At 46.6% G+C, this 26,490-nt stretch overlaps 1 protein-coding gene across 50 annotated transcripts in view; it reads left to right on the top strand.

Annotated features, from left to right (window-relative positions):
• Positions 1-22: 22 nt before the first annotated feature.
• LOC118386417 (FHF complex subunit HOOK interacting protein 1B-like) overlaps positions 23-26,490 on the top strand; it is a 47,089-nt gene continuing 20,621 nt past the window's right edge. For all 50 annotated transcript variants that reach the window (XR_008140228.1, XR_008140232.1, XR_008140234.1 and 47 more), the window contains exons 1-6: positions 23-349; positions 10,918-11,337; positions 16,898-17,128; positions 24,447-24,692; positions 24,898-25,065; positions 26,341-26,420. Coding sequence is in view for 1 of the 50 variants with exons in the window: in XM_052523038.1 (XP_052378998.1) it covers positions 221-349; positions 10,918-11,337; positions 16,898-17,128; positions 24,447-24,692; positions 24,898-25,065; positions 26,341-26,420 (1,274 nt within the window). In the remaining 49 variants the exon portion in view is untranslated. The remainder of the gene's footprint in view (positions 350-10,917; positions 11,338-16,897; positions 17,129-24,446; positions 24,693-24,897; positions 25,066-26,340; positions 26,421-26,490) is intronic.

A 26,490-nucleotide genomic window follows, 5' to 3' on the forward strand; every position in this document is an offset into this window, starting at 1 on the left:
CTCCTCCTTTCCTGACCCCCCCCTGCTGATCCATCCTCCTCTCCTGACTCCCCTCCTCCACCTCTCCTGACCTTTCTCCGCCTCTCCTGAACCTCCGGCTCCTCTCCTGAGCCCTCTCTCAACCCCTTCCTTCTCTCCTACCCTGTAGTTCATGTGCCAGGGCCTCTCTCCCCCCTTTTCTCTGAACCCTGATCTCTGACCCTTGACCCCTTTGGTCAGGATGAGCTGGCTGAGCCGGCTGACCCCTCGAGGTCCGGGGGGCAGGTCCAGTAGGAACGTAGCACCCTCCAGTCCCTGTACTGCTGACCCAGAGACCTGCCTCATGGTCTTCGAGAACCACTGGAGACAGGTGAGACTCGAACGCTCAAATGTGTACTAATTTATGGACTGGTTTAGACCTGGGATACCAGATGGGTGCAATGATATTATCAGGTAGAACAGAAAACCAGGATTAGTCTGGACCTTCAGGGTAGGATTTAATTACCCCTGCTCTAGGGGAATAACCTTTTTAATCACGCACGCACACACACAGCTACAGTATATATCTACATCGCTTTATATGCATCTCAGGGCAAGAGGCATTACTAAAGTTCCTGGTTCGAATCCAGGCGGTATCACATCCTGCCGTGATTGGCAGTCCTATAGGGCGGCTCAATTGACCCAGCGTTGTCCGGGTTGGCCCCGGGGCAGGCCGTCGTTGTCAATAAGAATTTGTTCTAAACTGACTTGTCTAGTTAAATGAAAGTTGAATAAAGGTTAAATAAAATAAATTTAATTAGACATGAGACGCGTTCGAGCGTGCGTTCACGTATGACAAAGTCACTTTGGATAGAAGCTTCTGCTAAATGACAAACACACGACATGACGCACACCTGCTCGTTGAACACCTCATTCCAAAATCATGGGATATAATATAGAGTTGGTTCCCCCTTTGCTGCTATAACAGCTTCCACTTGATCTTGGAACATTGCTGCAGGGACTTGCTTCCATTCAGTCATGAGCATTAGTGAGGTCGGGCACTGATGTTGGGGTGATTAGGCCTGGCTCGCAGTCTGCGTTCCAATTCATCCCAAAGGTGTTCGATAGGGTTGAGGTCAGGGATCTGCTGGCCAGTTAAGTTCTTCCACACCGATCTTGACAAACCATTTCTGTATGAACTTCGCTTTATGCACAGGGGCACTGTCATGCTGAAACAAGGAAGGGCCTTTCCCAAACTCTTTTGCCACAAAGTTGGAAGCACAGAATCGTCTAGAATGTCATTGTATGCTGTAGTGTTAATATTTCCCTTCACTGGATCTAAGGGGCCTACCTCGAACCATGAAAAACAGCTCCAGAACCATTATTCCTCTTCCACCAAACTTTACAGTTGGCACTATGCATTGGGGCAGGTAGCGTTCTCCTGGCATCCGCAAAAACCAAGATTCGTCTGTCGTACTGCCAGATGGTGAAGCGTGATTCATCACTCCAGAGAATGCGTTTCCACTGCTCCAGAGTCCAATGGTGGCGAGCTTTACACCACTCGAGCCGATGCTTGGCATTGCGCATGGTGATCTTAGGCTTCTGTGCGGTTCCTTTGCCATGGAAACCCATTTCATGAAGCTCCCAACGCACAGTTCTTGTGCTGACGTTGCTTCCAAAGGCAGTTTGGAACTCGGTAGTGAGTGTTGCAACTGAGGACAGACTTTTTTTTCTTGCTACACGCTTCAGTACCCGGCAGTCCCATTCTGTGAGCTTGTGTGGCCTACCACTTTGCGGCTAAGCTGTTGTTGCTCCGAGACGTTTCCACTTCACAATAACAGCACCTACAGTTGACCAGGGCAGAAATATGACAAACTGACTGTTGGAAAGGTGGCATCCTTTGACGGTGCCACATTGAAAGTCTCTGAGCTCTTCACTATGGGCCATTCTCCTGCCAATGTTTGTCTACGTTGATTGCATGGCTGTGTGCTCAATTGTATACACCTGTCAGCAACGGGTGTGGCTGAAATAGCCAGATCCAGTCATTTTGAAGGGGTGTCCACAGACTTTTGTGTATACATAGTGTATATTGATAGATACACATTTGAAAGCTGCCAACAGGAAGCTCTTCCATCATAATGCTACACTCTGCCTGCCAGACAGTCTGTACAGGAAGTAATAATGCTGCGGTTGACCCTGTCAAAGCTCTCTCTCTCTCTCTGTCTCTCTCTCTCTCATTAACTCCGAGCTGACTAAGGCTTTTAGCTTAATGTGTGTAGGGGGAGGGTTATTATGTGTATGGAGAGTGGGATGCACTTTCCAGCCTTTATTGTATGTGGGGGATCAGTTGAAGTGCCTGGCATAGTGTGTGTGACTGCTTGTCGAGAAGGATGGACCAGTCAAGCGTTATCAGGACCCATCAGTAGAGTATTGATCCTCCCTTTTAGTCTTTATCTGCCGGTCACGTCATGCCAACAGAGGCTATTCTGTTACCAGCAGAAGCAGCATCTCAAGGTCTCTATTGACCTGTCACTGTCAGCATCTCAAGGTCTCTATTGACCCGTCACTGTCAGCATCTCAAGGTCTCTATTGACCTGTCACTGTCAGCATCTCAAGGTCTCTATTGACCTGTCACTGTCAGCATCTCAAGGTCTCTATTGACCCGTCACTGTCAGCATCTCAAGGTCTCTATTGGCTCGTCACTGTCAGCATCTCAAGGTCTCTATTGACCTGTCACTGTCAGCATCTCAAGGTCTCTATTGACCTGTCACTGTCAGCATCTCAAGGTCTCTATTGACCTGTCACTGTCAGCATCTCAAGGTCTCTATTGACCTGTCACTGTCAGCATCTCAAGGTCTCTATTGACCTGTCACTGTCAGCATCTCAAGGTCTCTATTGACCTGTCACTGTCAGTATCTCAAGGTCTCTATTGACCTGTCACTGTCAGCATCTCAAGGCCTCTATTGGCCTGTCATTGTCAGCATCTCAATGTCTCTATTGACCTGTCACTGTCAGCATCTCAAGGTCTCTATTGACCTGTCACTGTCAGCATCTCAAGGTCTCTATTGACCTGTCACTGTCAGCATCTCAAGGTCTCTATTGACCTGTCACTGTCAGCATCTCAAGGTCTCTATTGACCTGTCACTGTCAGTATCTCAAGGTCTCTATTGACCTGTCACTGTCAGCATCTCAAGGCCTCTATTGGCCTGTCATTGTCAGCATCTCAATGTCTCTATTGACCTGTCACTGTCAGCATCTCAAGGTCTCTCTCTCTCTCTGCACTCAGGAGCCCCTATATATCTGTCTTGTTTCACTGCTTGTACGAGTGGGTAACCTGTACGACTGCGATCAAAATATGTGTTTTGCATATCCCGAATCTCCCTCAGACAACCTAATGTGAGTGGGTTCACGGCCAGGGATCAGCCGATATTGATGGTGACCCTGTAGCAATTAGGGTTAAGTTAAATCAAATCAAATGTATTTATATAGCCCTTTGTACATCAGCTGATATCTCAAAGTGCTGTACAGAAACCCAGCCTAAAACCCCAAACAGCAAGCAATGCAGGTGTAGAAGCACGGTGGCTGGGAAAAACTCCCTTGAAAGGCCAAAACCTAGGAAGAAACCTAGAGTGGAACCAGGCTATGTGGGGTGGCCAGTCCTCTTCTGGCGGTGCCGGGTGGAGATTATAACAGAACATGGCCAAGATGTTCAAATGTTCATAAATGACCAGCATGGTCGAATAATAGTAAGGCAGAACAGTTGAAACTGGAGCAGCAGCATGGCCAGGTGGACTGGGGACAGCAAGGAGTCATCATGTCAGGTAGTCCTGGGGCATGGTCCTAGGGCTCAGGACCTCCGAGAGAGAGAAAGAAAGGAGAGAATTAGAGAACGCACACAGGACACCGAATAGGACAGGAGAAGTACTCCAGATATAACAAACTGACCCAAGCCCCGACACAAACTACTGCAGCATAAATACTGGAGGCTGAGACAGGAGGGGTCAGGAGACACTGTGGCCCCATCCGACGACACCCCCGGACAGGGCCAAACAGGAAGGATATAACCCCACCCACTTTGCCAAAGCACAGCCCCCACACCACTAGAGGGATATCTTCAACCACCAACTTACCATCCTGAGACAAGGCTGAGTATAGCCCACAAAGATCTCCGCCACGGCACAACCCAAGGGGGATGACAGGATGACCACAACAGTGAATCAACCCACTCAGGTGACGCACCCCCTCCAGGGACGGCATGAGAGAGCCCCAGTAAGCCAGTGACTCAGCCCCTGTAATAGGGTTAGAGGCAGAGAATCCCAGTGGAAAGAGGGGAACCGGCCAGGCAGAGACAGCAAGGGCGGTTCGTTGCTCCAGAGCCTTTCCGTTCACCTTCCCACTCCTGGGCCAGACTACACTCAATCATATGACCCACTGAAGAGATGAGTCTTCAGTAAAGACTTAAAGGTTGAGACTGAGTTTGCGTCTCTGACATGGGTAGGCAGGCCGTTCCATAAAAATGGAGCTCTATAGGAGAAAGCCCTGCCTCCAGCTGTTTGCTTAGAAATTCTAGGGACAATTAGGAGGCCTGCGTCTTGTGACCGTAGCGTACGTGTAGGTATGTACGGCAGGACCAAATCAGAGAGATGGGTAGGAGCAAGCCCATGTAATGCTTTGTAGGTTAGCAGTAAAACCTTGAAATCAGCCCTTGCTTTGACAGGAAGCCAGTGTAGAGAGGCGAGCACTGGAGTAATATGATCAAGTTTATTTAGTGCATTATCCGGGGGGCCGGAAAGTAGAGCATTGCAGTAGTCTAACCTAGAAATGACAAAAGCATTTTTGGACAGAAAGTTTCTGATTTTTGCAGTATTACGTAGATGGAAAAAAGCTGTCCTCGAAATGGTCTAAGTGCCTTGCTCAAGGGCACATCGACAGATATTTCACCTTGTCGGCTCAGGGATACGATGGAGGAACATGTTGTCTGTCCTTTGTCTACTGTACATGATGGAGGAACATATTGTCTGTCTGTAGTCTACTGTACATGGAGGAACATATTGTTTGACTGTAGTCTACTGTACATGATGGAGGAACATATTGTCTGTCTGTAGTCTACTGTACATGATGGAGGAGCATATTGTCTGTCTGTAGTCTACTGTACATGATGGAGGAACATTTTGTCTGTCTGTAGTCTACTGTACATGGAGGAACATATTGTCTGTAGTCTACTGTACATGATGGAGGAACATATTGTCTGTCTGTAGTCTACTGTACATGATGGAGGAACATATTGTCTGTCTGTAGTCTACTGTACATGATGGAGGAGCATATTGTCTGTCTGTAGTCTACTGTACATGATGGAGGAACATTTTGTCTGTCTGTAGTCTACTGTACATGATGGAGGAACATATTGTCTGTAGTCTACTGTACATGGAGGAACATATTGTTTGTCTGTAGTCTACTGTACATGATGGAGGAACATATTGTTTGTCTGTAGTCTACTGTACATGATGGAGGAACATATTGTTTGTCTGTAGTCTACTGTACATGGAGGAACATATTGTTTGTCTGTAGTCTACTGTACATGATGGAGGAACATATTGTCTGTCTGTAGTCTACTGTACATGATGGAGGGACATATTGTCTGTAGTCTACTGTACATGGAGGAACATATTGTTTGTCTGTAGTCTACTGTACATGATGGAGGAACATATTGTCTGTCTGTAGTCTACTGTACATGATGGAGGAACATAGTCTGTCTGTAGTCTACTGTACATGATGGAGGAGCATATTGTCTGTCTGTAGTCTACTGTACATGGAGGAACATATTGTTTGTCTGTAGTCTACTGTACATGATGGAGGAACATATTGTCTGTCTGTAGTCTACTGTACATGATGGAGGAACATAGTCTGTCTGTAGTCTACTGTACATGATGGAGGAACATATTGTCTGTAGTCTACTGTACATGATGGAGGAACATATTGTCTGTCTGTAGTCTACTGTACATGATGGAGGAACATATTGTCTGTCTGTAGTCTACTGTACATGATGGAGGAACATATTGTCTGTCTGTAGTCTACTGTACATGATGGAGGAACATATTGTCTGTAGTCTACTGTACATGATGGAGGAACATATTGTCTGTAGTCTACTGTACATGATGGAGGAACATATTGTCTGTAGTCTACTGTACATGATGGAGGAACATATTGTCTGTCTGTAGTCTACTGTACATGATGGAGGAACATATTGTCTGTAGTCTACTGTACATGATGGAGGAACATATTGTCTGTCTGTAGTCTACTGTACATGATGGAGGAACATATTGTCTGTAGTCTACTGTACATGATGGAGGAACATATTGTCTGTCTGTAGTCTACTGTACATGATGGAGGAACATATTGTCTGTAGTCTACTGTACATGATGGAGGAACATATTGTCTGTCTGTAGTCTACTGTACATGATGGAGGAACATATTGTCTGTCTGTAGTCTACTGTACATGATGGAGGAACATATTGTCTGTAGTCTACTGTACATGATGGAGGAACATATTGTCTGTCTGTAGTCTACTGTACATGATGGAGGAACATAATGTCTGTCTGTAGTCTACTGTACATGATGGAGGGACATATTGTCTGTAGTCTACTGTACATGATGGAGGAACATAATGTCTGTAGTCTACTGTACATGATGGAGGAACATATTGTCTGTCTGTAGTCTACTGTACATGATGGAGGAACATATTGTCTGTCTGTAGTCTACTGTACATGATGGAGGAGCATATTGTCTGTCTGTAGTCTACTGTACATGATGGAGGAACATATTGTCTGTCTGTAGTCTACTGTACATGATGGAGGAACATATTGTCTGTCTGTAGTCTACTGTACATGATGGAGGAACATATTGTCTGTCTGTAGTCTACTGTACATGATGGAGGAACATATTGTCTGTCTGTAGTCTACTGTACATGATGGAGGAACATATTGTCTGTCTGTAGTCTACTGTACATGATGGAGGAACATATTGTTTGTCTGTAGTCTACTGTACATGATGGAGGAACATATTGTCTGTCTGTAGTCTACTGTACATGATGGAGGAGCATATTGTCTGTCTGTAGTCTACTGTACATGATGGAGGAACATTTTGTCTGTCTGTAGTCTACTGTACATGATGAAGGAACATATTGTCTGTCTGTAGTCTACTGTACATGATGGAGGAACATATTGTCTGTCTGTAGTCTACTGTACATGATGGAGGAACATATTGTCTCTAGTCTACTGTACATGATGGAGGAACATATTGTCTGTAGTCTACTGTACATGATGGAGGAACATATTGTCTCTAGTCTACTGTACATGATGGAGGGACATATTGTCTGTAGTCTACTGTACATGATGGAGGGACATATTGTCTGTAGTCTACTGTACATGATGGAGGAACATATTGTCTGTCTGTAGTCTACTGTACATGATGGAGGAACATATTGTCTGTAGTCTACTGTACATGATGGAGGAACATAATGTCTGTCTGTAGTCTACTGTACATGATGGAGGAACATATTGTCTGTCTGTAGTCTACTGTACATGATGGAGGAACATATTGTCTGTCTGTAGTCTACTGTACATGATGGAGGAACATAATGTCTGTCTGTAGTCTACTGTACATGATGGAGGAACATAATGTCTGTCTGTAGTCTACTGTACATGATGGAGGGACATATTGTCTGTAGTCTACTGTACATGATGGAGGAACATATTGTCTGTCTGTAGTCTACTGTACATGATGGAGGAACATATTGTCTGTCTGTAGTCTACTGTACATGATGGAGGGACATATTGTCTGTAGTCTACTGTACATGATGGAGGAACATATTGTCTGTCTGTAGTCTACTGTACATGATGGAGGAACATATTGTCTGTAGTCTACTGTACATGATGGAGGAACATATTGTCTGTCTGTAGTCTACTGTACATGATGGAGGAACATATTGTCTGTCTGTAGTCTACTGTACATGATGGAGGAACATATTGTCTGTCTGTAGTCTACTGTACATGATGGAGGAACATATTGTCTGTAGTCTACTGTACATGATGGAGGAACATATTGTCTGTCTGTAGTCTACTGTACATGATGGAGGAACATGTTGTCTGTAGTCTACTGTACATGATGGAGGAACATATTGTCTGTCTGTAGTCTACTGTACATGATGGAGGAACATATTGTCTGTCTGTAGTCTACTGTACATGATGGAGGAACATATTGTCTGTCTGTAGTCTACTGTACATGATGGAGGAACATATTGTCTGTAGTCTACTGTACATGATGGAGGAACATATTGTCTGTCTGTAGTCTACTGTACATGGAGGGACATATTGTTTGTAGTCTACTGTACATGATGGAGGAACATATTGTTTGTCTGTAGTCTACTGTACATGATGGAGGAACATATTGTTTGTAGTCTACTGTACATGATGGAGGAACATATTGTCTGTCTGTAGTCTACTGTACATGATGGAGGAACATATTGTCTGTCTGTAGTCTACTGTACATGATGGAGGAACATATTGTTTGTCTGTAGTCTACTGTACATGATGGAGGAACATGTTGTCTGTCTGTAGTCTACTGTACATGATGGAGGAACATATTGTCTGTAGTTTACTGTACATGATGGAGGAACAGTCCCCACAAACACCTTAGCACTATGGGAAAGAGTTGTTTTATCTGTGACAGGTTCAGTAGTTATCTACCAACCGCTTGCAGGCATGTTTACATCTGGGTAAGTTTTAGAAGGAAGATGTGAGCGACATGCGGTAGCCCTATAGTTAGTTAATGTTAGCATAGAGGCAGCTCTATAGTTAATGTTTGCATAGAGGTAGCTCTATAGTTAATGTTAGTATAGAGGTCGCTCAATAGTTAATGTTAGCATAGTGGTAGCTCTATAGTTAATGTTAGCATAGAGGTAGCTCTACGGTTAGTTAATGTTAGCTTAGAGGTAGCTCTATGGTTAGTTTATGTTAGCATAGAGGTAGCTCTGTGGTTAGTTAGTGCTACCTCTATGCTAACATTAACTAACTAACCACAGAGCTACCTCTATGCTAACATTAACTAGCCATAGAGCTACCTCTATGCTAACATTAACTAACCATAGAGCTACATCTATGCTAACATTAACTAGCCATAGAGCTACCTCTATGCTAACATTAACTAACCATAGAGCTACCTCTATGCTAACATAAACTAACCATAGTGCTACCTCTATGCTAACATTAACTATGGTTAGTTAATGTTAGCATAGAGGTAGCACTTCCATGCCTGTGATAATCATCACGTTCTCTGCTGGTGCTGCTGGCTGTTTTGACACTTTAGAAGCCACATTTAATGGTAGGGAGAGCAAGTTCTTACAGACAGTGGACGTTCTCAGGGATGAAAAGTGCCCCGCAGATGGACCAGTAAACAAACTATTTGCCCGCCTCATTTTCACAATGTTTTTTTTTATTTTAAATACGTTTTTAGTTTATCGTGTGACGCTGACCACAAAGCGTTGTGTGGGATTGTTTCTGAAGTTAGAGCCGATTTGGAGAACCTCAAACCCAATTTGTAGAACAACGTTACCATATCATAACCAAATTAATTTAAGAGTTTGTAATTTGGGAATGTTTTCTTGGAGTGCTCGAAGTTACTATTATATGCGTTTTCTGGCGTTGAGAAATAGTTGCTACAATGCCTTTAAGACCAGAAGGAAGCCCCCCCCTACTAATCCTCCCAACACCACATCCAGATACACCTGGTCTCCCATCCAGGGACCGACCAGGACTGACCCTGCTTAGCTTGTGACAAACCAGCAGTGGGATGCAGGGTGGTATGCAGGGTGGTATGCAGGGTGGTATGCAGGGTGGTATGCAGGGTGGTATGCAGGGTGGATGCAGGGTGGTATGCAGGAGTGGGATGCAGGGTGGGATGCAGGGTGGGATGCAGGGTGGTATGCAGGGTGGTATGCAGGGTGGTATGCAGGGTGGTATGCAGGGTGGGATGCAGGGTGGGATGCAGGGTGGGATGCAGGGTGGGATGCAGGGTGGTATGCAGGGTGGTATGCAGGGTGGTATGCAGGGTGGGATGCTGGGTGGGATGCTGGGTGGGATGCTGGGTGGGATGCTGGGTGGTATGCAGGGTGGTATGCAGGGTGGTATGCTGGGTGGTATGCTGGGTGGTATGCAGGGTGGGATGCAGGGTGGTATGCAGGGTGGGATGCAGGGTGGGATGCAGGGTGGTATGCAGGAGTGGGATGCAGGGTGGTATGCAGGAGTGGGATGCAGGGTGGTATGCAGGGTGGTATGCAGTGTGGGATGCAGGAGTGGTATGCAGGAGTGGGATGCAGGGTGGTATACAGGGTGGGATGCAGGAGTGGGATGCAGGAGTGGTATGCAGGGTGGTATGCAGGGTGGTATGCTGCTTTATTAAATGTACCGGGGGAAAAATACAGACAGAGGTGTTTGATTACAATCGTGTTATCATTGAAAATGTTTAAATTAAAATGTATTTATTTAGATTTTTTATTTCAAAATGATTTCCTTTGCAATATCATTGTTTTTGCTCCATACATTTGGTTTTACGTTTTGCTTTCAATATCAGAATTTTTTTGTTTTCAATAATAAGAATTTTGTTCTCAACTTCAGAAGTTTTGCTTGATCTTAATGCCACCAAAATAATTCAATATGAGCTTCCTGCTAAGCAGCACATTCACTGAGTAACTCATTCTCACACTCTTGGGGTTTCACACACAACACTGTGTGTTTTGTCAATTAGAATTTTTGGGGGGTAAATTTCACTAAGTGAACAATTCTCAGAAGTCGATTGGTTCATGTCCAATGCAGGTACTAATTAGTAATGCATGTGACATCCAGCCAACCCCCAGGACACTGAGGATTAACCCCCCCACCCCCCATCTCTCTCCCTCCTCTACAGGTGTCCTGGGTGCTGGAGCAGCAGGATCCGTCAAGCTCTAGCGATGACCTCACCGCGGTGCGGAACCACACCGACCAGATGCTGTGCCTCCTGGCCGAGGAGCGACCGGGGGAGTGTGAGGGACCCCCCGGGGCGGTAACGTCCGGTAACGTCCCCCCCATTGGCCCCATCCTGGACTTGGTGGTGTCTGAGAACGTCCTGGAGCGTGTGGTGCAGTGGCACCTGAGGCGTGGCCTGGACCCCGACAGCCAAGGGGCGTTACTCAAGCTGTTCGAGATGCTGATAGGCCAGTCTCAGCAGCCCTTGCTCCAACACAAGGCGGTGCTGCAACCTCTACTGGGTCTTCTTGGGGCCTGTGCTGAGCCCCAGCTGGGCTGCCCTCCCTCTCTGGAGAACAGCCTAGTGCTGCTGCTCAACCAGGTGGGTGGAACAGATTGGTTGATTGTTATTGGGAAAAGATGCTTTAACTCAGGGGATAACACGTGAAAGCCATTCCACTTGTTTCCAACGTGGTCCCTGATGGAATACACAGAAGGCAAACAAAAGAAAAACAGTGCAAAGCAAAATTAACATTGTGACTCAATGGAGGTGTGTATGGCATGAGATGGTTGGAGGTGTGTATGGCATGAGATGGTTGGAGGTGTGTATGGCATGAGATGGTTGGAGGTGTGTATGGTTGGAGGTGTGTATGGCATGAGATGGTTGGAGGTGTGTATGGCATGAGATGGTTGGAGGTGTGTATGGTTGGAGGTGTGTATGGCATGAGATGGTTGGAGGTGTGTATGGCATGAGATGGTTGGAGGTGTGTATGGCATGAGATGGTTGGAGGTGTGTATGGTTGGAGGTGTGTATGGCATGAGATGGTTGGAGGTGTGTATGGCATGAGATGGTTGGAGGTGTGTATGGCATGAGATGGTTGGTGTGTATGGCATGAGATGGTTGGAGGTGTGTATGGCATGAGATGGTTGGTGTGTATGGTTGGAGGTGTGTATGGCATGAGATGGTTGGAGGTGTGTATGGCATGAGATGGTTGGAGGTGTGTATGGTTGGAGGTGTGGATGACATGAGATGGTTGGAGGTGTGGATGACATGAGATGGTTGGAGGTGTGGATGACATGAGATGGTTGGAGGTGTGGATGACATGAGATGGTTGGAGGTGTGGATGACATGAGATGGTTGGAGGTGTGTATGGCATGAGATGGTTGGAGGTGTGGATGGCATGAGATGGTTGGAGGTGTGGATGACATGAGATGGTTGGAGGTGTGTATGGCATGAGATGGTTGGAGGTGTGGATGGCATGAGATGGTTTGAGGTGTGGATGGCATGAGATGGTTGGAGGTGTGTATGGTTGGAGGTGTGTATGGTTGGAGGTGTGTATGGTTGGAGGTGTGTATGGTTGGAGGTGTGTATGGTTGGAGGTGTGTATGGCATGAGATGGTTGGAGGTGTGTATGGCATGAGATGGTTGGAGGTGTGGATGGCATGAGATGGTTGGAGGTGTGTATGGTTGGAGGTGTGTATGGCATGAGATGGTTGGAGGTGTGTATGGCATGAGATGGTTGGAGGTGTGGATGAGATGAGATGGTTGGAGGTGTGGATGAGATGAGATGGTTGGAGGTGTGTATGGCATGAGATGGTTGGAGGTGTGGATGAGATGAGATGGTTGGAGGTGTGTATGGCATGAGATGGTTGGAGGCGTGGATGGCATGAGATGGTTGGAGGTGTGGATGGTTGGAGGTGTGGATGACATGAGATGGTTGGAGGCGTGGATGGTTGGAGGTGTGTATGGCATGAGATGGTTGGAGGTGTGTATGGTTGGAGGTGTGTATGGCATGAGATGGTTGGAGGTGTGTATGGTTGCAGGTGTGGATGACATGAGATGGTTGGAGGCGTGGATGGTTGGAGGCGTGGATGGCATGAGATGGTTGGAGGCGTGGATGGTTGGAGGTGTGTATGGCATGAGATGGTTGGAGGTGTGTATGGTTGGAGGTGTGTATGGCATGAGATGGTTGGAGGTGTGTATGGCATGAGATGGTTGGAGGTGTGTATGGTTGCAGGTGTGGATGACATGAGATGGTTGGAGGTGTGTATGGTTGGAGGTGTGTATGGCATGAGATGGTTGGAGGTGTGTATGGCATGAGATGGTTGGAGGTGTGTATGGTTGGAGGTGTGTATGGTTGGAGGTGTGTATGGCATGAGATGGTTGGAGGTGTGTATGGCATGAGATGGTTGGAGGTGTGTATGGCATGAGATGGTTGGAGGTGTGTATGGCATGAGATGGTTGGAGGTGTGTATGGTTGGAGGTGTGTATGGTTGGAGGTGTGGATGGTTGGAGGTGTGTAATGGCATGAGATGGTTGGAGGTGTGTATGGCATGAGATGGTTGGAGGTGTGTATGGTTGGAGGTGTGTATGGCATGAGATGGTTGGAGGTGTGTATGGTTGGAGGTGTGTATGGTTGGAGGTGTGTATGGCATGAGATGGTTGGAGGTGTGTATGGCATGAGATGGTTGGAGGTGTGTATGGCATGAGATGGTTGGAGGTGTGTATGGCATTAGATGGTTGGAGGCGTGGATGACATGAGATGGTTGGAGGCGTGGATGACATGAGGTGGTTGGAGGCGTGGATGACATGAGGTGGTTGGAGGCGTGGATGACATGAGATGGTTGGAGGTGTGTATGGCATGAGATGGTTGGAGGTGTGTATGGCATGAGATGGTTGGAGGTGTGTATGGCATGAGATGGTTGGTGTGTATGGTTGGAGGTGTGGGTAGTTGGAGTTGTGGGTGGTTGGAGGTGTGGGTGGTTGGAGGTGTGGGTGGTTGGAGGTGTGGATGGCATGAGGTGGTTGGAGGCGTGGATGGTTGGAGGCGTGGGTGGTTGGAGGTGTGGGTGGTTGGAGGTGTGGGTGGTTGGAGGTGTGGGTGGCATGAGGTGGTTGGAGGCGTGGATGACATGAGGTGGTTGGAGTCGTGGATGGCATTTGGAGGCGTGAGTAGCATGAGATGGTTGGAGGCGTGGATGAGCATTTGGAGGCGTGGTAGCATGAGATGGTTGGAGGCGTGGATGGCATGAGGTGGTTGGAGTCGTGGGTGGCATTTGGAGGCGTGGGTAGCATGAGATGGTTGGAGGCGTGGATGGCATGAGGTGGTTGGAGTCGTGGGTGGCATTTGAGATGGCGTGGGTAGCATGAGATGGTTGGAGGCGTGAGATGGCATGAGGTGGTTGGAGTATGGATGGTGAGCATTTGGAGGCGTGGATGGCATTTGGAGTCGTGGGTGGCATTTGGAGTCGTGGGTGGCATTTGGAGGTGTGCATGGCATGAGGTGGTTGGAGGCGTGGATGACATGAGGTGGTTGGAGTCGTGGGTGGCATTTGGAGGCATGGTTAGCATGAGATGGTTGGAGGGGTGGATGGCATGAGGTGGTTGGAGGGGTGGATGGCATGAGATGGTTGGAGGCGTGGATGGCATTTTGAGGCGTGGATGGCATGAGGTGGTTGGAGTCGTGGGTGGCATTTGGAGTCGTGGGTGGCATTTGGAGGTGTGGATGACATGAGGTGGTTGGAGGCGTGGATGACATGAGATGGTTGGAGGCGTGGATGGCATTTGGAGGCGTGGATGGCATGAGATGGTTGGAGGTGTGGATGAGATGGTTGGAGGTGTGGATGAGATGGTTGGAGGTATGGATGACATGGTTGGAGGTGTGGATGACATGAGATGGTTGGAGGTGTGGATGAGATGGTTGGAGGTATGGATGGCATGAGATGGTTGGAGGTGTGGATGAGATGGTTGGAGGTGTGGATGAGATGGTTGGAGGTGTGGATGAGATGGTTGGAGGTGTGGATGAGATGGTTGGAGGTGTGGATGAGATGGTTGGAGGTATGGATGACATGGTTGGAGGTATGGATGGCATGAGATGGTTGGAGGTGTGGATGAGATGGTTGGAGGTGTGGATGAGATGGTTGGAGGTATGGATGACATGGTTGGAGGCGTGGATAACATGAGATGGTTGGAGGCGTGGATGACATGAGGTGGTTGGAGGCGTGGATGACATGAGGTGGTTGGAGGCGTGGATGACATGAGGTGGTTGGAGGCGTGGATGACATGAGGTGGTTGGAGGCGTGGATGACATGAGATGGTTGGAGGTGTGGATGGCATGAGGTGGTTGGAGGCGTGGATGGTTGGAGGCGTGGATGGTTGGAGGTGTGGGTGGTTGGAGGTGTGGGTGGTTGGAGGTGTGGGTGGCATGAGGTGGTTGGAGGCGTGGATGACATGAGGTGGTTGGAGTCGTGGATGGCATTTGGAGGCGTGAGTAGCATGAGATGGTTGGAGGCGTGGATGAGATGGTTGGAGGCGTGGATGAGATGGTTGGAGGTGTGGATGAGATGGTTGGAGGTGTGGATGAGATGGTTGGAGGTATGGATGACATGGTTGGAGGTATGGATGGCATGAGATGGTTGGAGGTGTGGATGAGATGGTTGGAGGTGTGGATGAGATGGTTGGAGGTGTGGATGAGATGGTTGGAGGTATGGATGACATGGTTGGAGGTGTGGATAACATGAGATGGTTGGAGGCGTGGATGACATGAGGTGGTTGGAGGCGTGGATGACATGAGGTGGTTGGAGGCGTGGATGACATGAGGTGGTTGGAGGCGTGGATGACATGAGGTGGTTGGAGGCGTGGATGACATGAGATGGTTGGAGGCGTGGATGACATGAGGTGGTTGGAGGTGTGGGTGGTTGGAGGTGTGGGTGGTTGGAGGTGTGGGTGGTTGGAGGTGTGGGTGGTTGGAGGTGTGGGTGGTTGGAGGTGTGGATGGCATGAGGTGGTTGGAGGCGTGGATGGTTGGAGGCGTGGATGGTTGGAGGCGTGGATGGTTGGAGGTGTGGGTGGTTGGAGGTGTGGGTGGTTGGAGGTGTGGGTGGTTGGAGGTGTGGGTGGCATGAGGTGGTTGGAGGCGTGGATGACATGAGGTGGTTGGAGTCGTGGATGGCATTTGGAGGCGTGAGTAGCATGAGATGGTTGGAGGCGTGGATGGCATTTGGAGGCGTGAGTAGCATGAGATGGTTGGAGGCGTGGATGGCATGAGGTGGTTGGAGTCGTGGGTGGCATTTGGAGGCGTGGGTAGCATGAGATGGTTGGAGGCGTGGATGGCATGAGGTGGTTGGAGTCGTGGGTGGCATTTGGAGGCGTGGGTAGCATGAGATGGTTGGAGGCGTGGATGGCATGAGGTGGTTGGAGTCGTGGGTGGCATTTGGAGGCGTGGATGGCATTTGGAGTCGTGGGTGGCATTTGGAGTCGTGGGTGGCATTTGGAGGTGTGCATGGCATGAGGTGGTTGGAGGCGTGGATGACATGAGGTGGTTGGAGTCGTGGGTGGCATTTGGAGGCATGGTTAGCATGAGATGGTTGGAGGGGTGGATGGCCTAGGTGGTTGGAGGGGTGGATGGCATGAGATGGTTGGAGGGGTGGATGACATGAGGTGGTTGGAGGCGTGGATGGCATTTTGAGGCGTGGATGGCATGAGGTGGTTGGAGTCGTGGGTGGCATTTGGAGTCGTGGGTGGCATTTGGAGGTGTGGATGACATGAGGTGGTTGGAGGCGTGGATGACATGAGATGGTTGGAGGCGTGGATGGCATTTGGAGGCGTGGATGGCATGAGATGGTTGGAGGGGTGGATGCCATGAGGTGGTTGGAGGGGTGGATGCCATGAGGTGGTTGGAGGGGTGGATGGCATGAGGTGGTTGGAGGGGTGGATGGCATGAGGTGGTTGGAGGGGTGGATGGCATGAGGTGGTTGGAGGGGTGGATGGCATGAGGTGGTTGGAGGGGTGGATGGCATGAGGTGGTTGGAGGGGTGGATGGCTACTGTTGAGCTGTTAAACCTTTTGTAATTCATACCTTTTGTAGTTCATTGTGTCATGTCGTTTTGTGTGTTTTATGTTTCATGAAATTAACAAGATATTGTGATCTCATCATCACCAGATCTGTGTGTCGATGGCGCGTGCCCCTGCTGTGTTGGAGCTGTTGTTCAGGTCGGCCCCGGCCCAGCACGGTCCTACCAACCTGCTCATCTTCTCCCTGCTGGTTCCCTTCATCCACCGTGACGGGGCCATCGGACAGCAGGCCCGCGACGCCCTCCTCCTCGTCATGGCAACCTCCGCCAGCAACCAGGGCGTGGCACGCTACATTGCAGAGAACTCCTACTTCTGCCCGGTGGGGAATTTATTTAATGTATTTATATTCAACTTTTGTTTGGGCAGTAGTCCCATTGAGACAAAGGTCTCTTTTTTTTCAAGGGAGCCCTGCATTACAACAGCAGAAAGCAAACTGAACGAATGGGGTAAGGGTGGTATGGGACATGGCTCTTTCTGTTCACGATCTATCGGTGAACATATCGGAATCGGACGATATTAGCTAAAAACGCAACGTCTTGTCTAGTTTTAACGGCGATGTGAAAAACCGATGTCAAAGTTGACGTGCAAACCTATATAATGAAGCCACGTCAAATTGTGCGCCACACCTGCAACACAACATTCCTAACCTAGCCCACAATGTCTGCAGTGTGGATGAAGCAGTCAACAAGTCGAGCAGTCATTTGAAAGAGTAAGAACATTTCAGCAAGACAACTCAATTGGCGAAATCCACTAAAGCCAAGAAATGGAATTCATTGCCTTTGACCAATCAAACGCTCTCTGTCGTGGCTGATGTTGGCTTTCGCCGATTGGTTGATCACCGGTACACACTACCAAGGGTGCTATTTTTCAGATGTTGCCCTACCGGAGTTACACAGTAGTAGCGTCACTGCTATTAGCTTCAAGACATACATACTATGGAACGTCGTTTGTGTCTTTGCGTGTCAAAAAGAAAAATACAGTAGCACTGTCAAAGCTGTACAAAAGAAAAACCTCTGCAAACACCACTACACTAACAAAGTGCTACATGTTTAAACCCATGATTCACTATTGCCTCCACTAAGTTTCTCTCTGTGGGTTTGTGGACTGCTTGTATTTCACTAAAGATCTCGAACGTCGGTCCCCCTCTGACAGACACATGCTGATCCCCCCCGTTGATGATGATGATGGTGTGTCTAGTGTTGTCACGAAACAAGAATTTAGTCTTTGAAACCAATACCAGGTTTAGTATCACAATACTAGATACCATGACAAAAAAAAATAAAGCAGGGATTATTTTTTTTATTTTATTTGTAGGACTGAGAAGGTTAGTTCTGGTGACTTTTTATTTTAAAGGATATTGTTCTTAAAGGGACAGACATTTAGGAGCACAATGAAAGTGTGTTGTTGTTTCAATGATGATGATGAAGGACTAAAAGACCATGAATAAAATGTCTTTGGAATGTTCCATGCTCAATCAAGCACAATGTACCCTCAAATATTTGAGTCCACATAGGTGAGTCAAAAAAAATTCAGCTGTCCCTTGAAATGGGTAACTGGGCACTTACGTGGGTGTCGGGGGGGTTTAAGAGAACTCTTTGCTAGCAGTTACATGCAATTTCAAAACGCAACCTCGTGTGTGTGTGTGTGTGTGTGTGATGTTTAAAATGTAGTTAGCCATCAAACACTAGGACAAAGTCACTCTTCAGTAGACTTCTGGGTTCATTTGACCAACTTCTGTGCCTGTGTGCTTCTGGAAATGAGTCTTTCAGCACTTCACTCACAGTGCACCACTCCTCGGGCACTAATGTAGAGGAAAGAGATGAGTAGGGATGGTGCCAGGTTTCCTCCAGACGTGACGCTTGGCAATCAGGCCAAAGAGTTCTATCTTGGTTTCATCAGACCAGATAATCGTGTTTGTCATGGTCTGAGAGTCCTTTTAAGTGCCTTTTGGCCAACTGCAAGTGGGCTGTCGTGCCTTTTAATGAGGAGTGGGTTCTGTCTGGCCACTCTACCATAAAGGCCTGATTTGGTGGAGTGCTGCAGAGATGGTTGTCCTTCTGAAAGGCTCTCCCATCTCCACAGAGGAACTCAGTCAGAGTGACCATTGGGTTCTTCATGACCAAGGCTCTCCTCCCCCCAATTGCTGTGTTTGGACAGGCGGCCAGGTCTATGAAGAGTCTTGGTGGTTCCAAACTTCTACCATTTTAAGAATGATGGAGGCCACTGTGTTCTTAGGGGGCCTTCAATGCTGCAGAATTGCCTCAATGGCATACTTATTTACATTTGATTAATTTTAGTAGACGATCTTATCCAGAGCGACTTACTGTAGTGAGTGGATACATTTTTTTTTTGTACTGGTCCCCCGTGGGAATCGAACTGAGCCACACGGGACCATTATTATTATTATTATTATTATTATATTGTCTATACTAGTCAAGAGTAGCCTAATCCATGTGAAAGCATCACAGACATGTTTTTTGTACCATTCTGCCTGCCGTAGTAAAAATGGCTGGAACAGGTGATTATTCATTATTTTTTCTTTACAGATGAAGGATCTTCCTTTTAGAATTTGAGCCAGTTTGCTACAGCAGCAAATGTTTATGTGGATTTCTAGACCGGTTAGTTGTTTAGCAACAAAACTGGCGCGTGTGCAAACTATGTTGCAAAACAGGCAGGATTTTGCTTAGACCGTTGACAACGTGTATTAAACATGTATTGAAACCAGTATCACGATACCAGCATTTTGTCTTTGTACCAATACCAGGTTTAGTGTCACGACACTCGATACCGTCACGATACTTGATACCAAAACGATACCACAACAAGAAATGAGGCCTATTTGCCAGTCACAGAATGGCACTTGGTCTTTCAAGCTCAATATCATTTCACTTTAAATGTTAGATTTTTGAACTGATTCATTTAATGAATCAATTATAACGTCATACAATTAATTTTCCTAATTTTCCGTTTTTTACCATTCTAACTACATAACATAATGGAAATAGTGTATTTAATAATAATATAATAATAATAATAATAATAATAATATAATAAATAATATAATATATGCCATTTATCAGACGCTTTTATCCAAAGCGACTTACAGTCATGTGTGCATACATTCTACGTATGGGTGGTCCCGGGGATCGAACCCACTACCCTGGCGTTACAAGCGCCATGCTCTACCAACTGAGCTACAGTACATCTCTGCTGGTAAATTGGTTAAATGCAAGATGTAGCCTAGGACTATTCACAATACAGGTGAGTGAATATTCAATAGGAGTGTGTACATGCATTGATTTGTTGAACTTGTTTTGGAAGAAGAAAAATCACCTGAGGCTACAGATGGACAAACTATCTGTTTAATTCCCATTTTGGGACATATTTTTATTGTACTGATTTAACATTTAAGATCCATGATGTCATTCACACACAGTCAGTGAGGCTAGAGCAAAGATGATGTTGACTGGGAGAGATAATCTGCTTTAATCAGCAATATTATGTTACTGTATCTCAAACAAGGTAATAGGGTTGTGAATCGATGTTGGTTTCAGCTGTAAACTAGTAAGGAAAGTTGGCCTACAAACCTGGAAGGGAATGTTTTTTTATTTTTATTGATGTGTATCTTTATTTATTTATCTTCTTTTATTTTACCTTTATTTAACCAGGCAAGTCAGTTAAGAAGAAATTCTTATTTTCAATGACGGCCTAGGAACAGTGGGTTAACTTCCTGTTCAGGGGCAGAACGACAGATTTGTACCTTGTCAGCTTGGGGGTTTGAACTTGCAACTTTCCAGTTACTAGTCCAACGCTCTAACCACTAGGCTACCCTGCCGCCCCTGTGTGTTGTGTTGTGTAGTGTTCTAGCCTGTACTGAACATTGTTTTGGGAACAGTAATGAACCGTTTCAACATCTCTACATGCCATGTTGCATTATTCAGTGGTTCCTGGTGACAGGATAGAGCAAACACTGAGTGAGTGGAGCAGGCACGGTGCTCTCTCTCTCTCTCTCTCGCGCCCGTAAGGGGACATCGGCTGTGCTGATACAGATTTGCTCCTCTCTCAATCAGTAGACAACGTGAGACAGAAGCACGTTTAAAGTAACTAAAAGTCTAGTACCCGAACGGTTTCCCATGTTCTAGTATCGAAAAAGTACCGAAGTTTGCGTTTACCGTGCAACGTTACTCATGAGTGCAAGCGATTTTGGGTTTAAATTTGAAGTTCTGTTGGACGTTTACAATATAGGTACACTTCACTTCCTGGAAAAATATTTTGCGACATGTAAATCCGGACTTCTTATTTTAGTTTTATGTTATTACTCCAATTAATAGAGAATGGGGGTCACTTTGCATTGGGACTTTTGATGCCTATTCACTTGTATAGCTTACTGGTGATTACTTCTGTTCAGCTTACTGTGTAATGACTGGTTAGGGTTGGCTCTAATGACTGGTTAGGGTTGGCTCTAATGACTGGTTAGGGTTGGCTCTAATGACTGGTTAGGGTTGGCTCTAATGACTGGTTAGGGTTGGCTGTGTAATGACTGGTTAGGGTTGGCTGTAATGACTGGTTAGGGTTGGCTCTAATGACTGGTTAGGGTTGGCTCTAATGACTGGTTAGGGTTGGCTGTGTAATGACTGGTTAGGGTTGGCTGTGTAATGACTGGTTAGGGTTGGCTGTGTAATGACTGGTTAGGGTTGGCTGTGTAATGACTGGTTAGGGTTGGCTGTGTAATGACTGGTTAGGGTTGGCTGTGTAATGACTGGTTAGGGTTGGCTGTGTAATGACTGGTTAGGGTTGGCTGTGTAATGACTGGTTAGGGTTGGCTGTGTAATGACTGGTTAGGGTTGGCTGTGTAATGACTGGTTAGGGTTGGCTGTGTAATGACTGGTTAGGGTTGGCTGTGTAATGACTGGTTAGGGTTGGCTGTAATGACTGGTTAGGGTCGGCTCTAATGACTGGTTAGGGTCGGCTCTAATGACTGGTTAGGGTTGGCTGTGTAATGACTGGTTAGGTTTGGCTGTGTAATGACTGGTTAGGGTTGGCTGTGTAATGACTGGTTAGGGTTGGCTGTGTAATGACTGGTTAGGGTTGGCTGTGTAATGACTGGTTAGGGTTGGCTGTGTAATGACTGGTTAGGGTTGGCTCTAATGACTGGTTAGGGTTGGCTGTGTAATGACTGGTTAGGGTTGGCTGTGTAATGACTGGTTAGGGTTGGCTGTGTAATGACTGGTTAGGTTTGGCTGTGTAATGACTGGTTAGGGTTGGCTGTGTAATGACTGGTTAGGGTTGGCTGTGTAATGACTGGTTAGGGTTGGCTGTGTAATGACTGGTTAGGGTTGGCTGTGATGACTGGTTAGGGTTGGCTGTGTGATGACTGGTTAGGGTTGGCTGTGTAATGACTGGTTAGGGTTGGCTGTGTAATGACTGGTTAGGGTTGGCTCTAATGACTGGTTAGGGTTGGCTGTGTAATGACTGGTTAGGTTTGGCTGTGTAATGACTGGTTAGGGTTGGCTCTAATGACTGGTTAGGGTTGGCTGTGTGATGACTGGTTAGGGTTGGCTTTGTAATGACTGGTTAGGGTTGGCTCTAATGACTGGTTACGGTTGGCTGTGTAATGACTGGTTAGGGTTGGCTGTGTAATGACTGGTTAGGGTTGGCTGTGTAATGACTGGTTAGGGTTGGCTGTGTAATGACTGGTTAGGGTTGGCTGTGTAATGACTGGTTAGGGTTGGCTGTGTAATGACTGGTTAGGGTTGGCTGTGTAATGACTGGTTAGGGTTGGCTGTGTAATGACTGGTTAGGGTTGGCTGTGTAATGACTGGTTAGGGTTGGCTGTGTAATGACTGGTTAGGGTTGGCTGTGTAATGACTGGTTAGGGTTGGCTGTGTAATGACTGGTTAGGGTTGGCTGTGTAATGACTGGTTAGGGTTGGCTGTGTAATGACTGGTTAGGGTTGGCTGTGTAATGACTGGTTAGGTTTGGCTGTGTAATGACTGGTTAGGTTTGGCTGTGTAATGACTGGTTAGGTTTGGCTGTGTAATGACTGGTTAGGGTTGGCTGTGTAATGACTGGTTAGGGTTGGCTGTGTAATGACTGGTTAGGGTTGGCTGTGTAATGACTGGTTAGGGTTGGCTCTGTAATGACTGGTTAGGGTTGACTGGTTAAGTTTCCTCTCTGTTACTGAAAGACAACACTGGAGACCTCTGACCCGGTGTGTTCAGCTTGAATGGATAAGAAGCAGAATCTCTTCATTCTGTGTTTTCTCTTCCAGTCTCCTGCTGCAGTGGTAGCTAGCGACAGGCCAGTCTCCTGCTGCAGTGGTAGCTAGTGACCGGCCAGTCTCCTGTTGCAGTGGTAGCTAGCGACCGGCCAGTCTCCTGCTGCAGTGGTAGCTAGCGACTGGCCAGTCTCCTGCTGCAGTGGTAGCCAGCGACAGGCCAGTCTCCTGCTGCAGTGGTAGTCAGCCCTCTGATTACAATGAAGAGCAAGACGTACCACTCTGTTCTGGGCCACCTGCAGCTTAACTAGGTCTTTCCTTGAAGCACTTGACCACACGACTGGACAATAATCAAGATTCGGCAAAACTAGAGTCTGCAGGACTTGCTTTGTGGAGTGTGGTGTCAAAAAATCTCTTTATTACGGCCAGACCTCTCCCCATCTTTACAACCATTGAATCTATATGTTTTGACCATGACAGTTTACAATCTAAGGTAACGACAAGTGATTTAGTCTCCTCAACTTGTTCAACAGCCAAACCATTCATTACCAGATTCAGCTGAGGTCTCAAACTTAGGTAATGATTTGTTCCTAAATACAATGCTCTAGTTTTAGAGATGTTCCGGAACAGTTTAATACTGGCCACCCATTTCAAAACAGACTGCCACTCTTTAAGTGTTTCTGTGACTTCATTAGCTGTGTTTGCTGATGAGTATATGGTTGAATCATCAGCATAGATGGACACACATGCTTTGTTTAATGCCAGTGGCAGGTCATTGGTAAAAATAGAAAAGAGTAGAGGGCCTAGAGAGCTGCCCTGCGGTTCACCACACTTTACATGTTTGACATTTGAGACGCTTCCATTAAAGAAAACCCTTTGAGTTCTATTAGATAGATATCTCTGAATCAACCATATGGCTGGAGGTTGAAAAGCCATAACACATGCGTTTTGTGTGTATATATATAAAATAACTCTTTATTTTTTATTTTTATATATATAACTTGGAGGGGGCAAATGTAATATTTTTGCTCAAAACTTTTTTTGCTGCCAGTTGCTATAAAGAAATGCTGTCCACAGGACTGTCTGTGTTGGCTCGCTGTTCTCCAAGGGGCTGTGGTGTTATTAAACCAGAGACCGTTTTTCAGATTAAACGAGGAACACATTTGCCTGTAGACACTGTCCTGAGACCTGTTTTCCAATGCATGTGTATATCTCCCAGAAATGTCATCTTTCTCCCTCCTTTATTTGATCAGAAAATATATCATTAATACATGGACTGTTAGTATTTCCCGCTGAGTGTTTGTGATGTGCTGCTGACACACATGCCTGCTTTCCCTTATATTTGACACATGTTCAGCCTTGTCAAAATGAATATTTCACCTCTTAATTTAGTCCTAAACATCCACTGACCCCCCTCCAGGTGCTGGCCACGGGCCTCAGTGCTCTCTACTCCTCCCTGCCGAGGAAGATAGAGGTACGGGGGGATGACTGGCACGCTCTGCGAAGGGAGGACTGGATGGGCGTGTCCTCTCTGGTGCTCTTCATGAATTCTCTGGAGTTCTGTAACGCTGTCATTCAGGTGGCTCACCCCCTGGTCCGCAGACAGCTGGTCCACTATGTTCACAACGGCTTCCTGGTCCCTGTCATGGGACCCGCCCTACACAAGGTAGAGGGGGGGACTCTCTGATTGGCTAGCCTGAGCTGATTGATTGAATTTATTAGCTAGTTAAAAAAATAGTAGCCAGCCGGAGACGACGCTCAAAAACTTGATTTTATTTGATATATTTTTATTACTCTTCTCGTTAAAACATGTAATTTTGGCTGCCAACATCAGAATAGTTTATTTTAATATGTATCACCCTCCCCCCCAGTCATCTGTAGATGAGATGATAGCCAGTACAACCTACCTGGACCTGTTCCTGCGCAGCGTCACGGAAACGTCTCTCCTTAAAGCCTTCCTGCGTTTTATCCTCATGCATCGCCACGACAACGACACCATCCTGGACACATTGCTGACGCGCATCAGCAGCAACTCGAGGGTCAGTACTATGTTGTTGTTTGTGAGTGTACAGTACTGGGGGTTCTCTGGGAGTGAGAGGGAGGAGTTGACATTCATTTTTCAGTCATTTAGCAGACCATCTTATCTAAAGCCACTTACAGTTAGTGCCATCAAAAGGTAGCTAGGTGAGACAACCACATCCATATCAGTTGTAGTAAGTAAAATGTAGTAAGTAATGTTCTGCTGTCTTCTCTCCTACAGCTGTGTCTAATGTTCTGTTATTTCTCTCCTACAGCTGTGTCTAATGTTCTGTTATTTCTCTCCTACAGCTGTGTCTAATGTTCTGTTATTTCTCTCCTACAGCTGTGTCTAATGTTCTGTTATTTCTCTCCAACAGCTGTGTCTAATGTTCTGCAGTTTCTCTCCTACAGCTGTGACTAATGTTCTGTTATTTCTCTCCAACAGCTGTGTCTAATGTTCTGCGGTTTCTCTCCTACAGCTGTGTCTAATGTTCTGCAGTTTCTCTCCTACAGCTGTGTCTAATGTTCTGCAGTTTCTCTCCTACAGCTGTGTCTAATGTTCTGCGGTTTCTCTCCTACAGCTGTGTCTAATGTTCTGTAGTTCCTCTCCTACAGCTGTGTCTAATGTTCTGTTATTTCTCTCCTACAGCTGTGTCTAATGTTCTGCAGTTTCTCTCCTACAGCTGTGTCTAATGTTCTGCAGTTTCTCTCCTACAGCTGTGTCTAATTTTCTGCAGTTTCTCTCCTACAGCTGTGTCTAATGTTCTGTAGTTTCTCTCCTACAGCGGTGTCTAATGTTCTGCAGTTTCTCTCCTACAGCTGTGTCTAATTTTCTGCAGTTTCTCTCCTACAGCTGTGTCTAATGTTCTGTAGTTTCTCTCCTACAGCTGTGTCTAATTTTCTGCAGTTTCTCTCCTACAGCTGTGTCTAATGTTCTGTAGTTTCTCTCCTACAGCTGTGTCTAATGTTCTGCAGTTTCTCTCCTACAGCTGTTTCTAATGTTCTGCAGTTTCTCTCCTACAGCTGTGTCTAATGTTCTGCGGTTTCTCTCCTACAGCTGTGTCTAATGTTCTGTAGTTTCTCTCCTACAGCTGTGTCTAATGTTCTGCTATTTCTCTCCTACAGCTGTGTCTAATGTTCTTCAGTTTCTCTCCTACAGCTGTGTCTAATGTTCTGCAGTTTCTCTCCTACAGCTGTTTCTAATGTTCTGCTATTTCTCTCCTACAACTGTGTCTAATGTTCTGCAGTTTCTCTCCTACAACTGTGTCTAATGTTCTGCAGTTTCTCTCCTACAGCTGTGTATGGTGTCTTTGAGCCTGTTTAGGACTCTGCTCTCTCTCAACTGTGAAGACCTCATGTTGCAGCTCGTTCTCAGGTAGATACTGTGTGTGTGTGTGTTGTGTTACTATACTACTGCTGCTGCTACTACTGAGAATGAAACAGTG

Source organism: Oncorhynchus keta, chromosome 7 (genome assembly GCF_023373465.1).
Source record: "Oncorhynchus keta strain PuntledgeMale-10-30-2019 chromosome 7, Oket_V2, whole genome shotgun sequence".
Taxonomy (NCBI): Eukaryota; Metazoa; Chordata; class Actinopteri; order Salmoniformes; family Salmonidae; genus Oncorhynchus; species Oncorhynchus keta.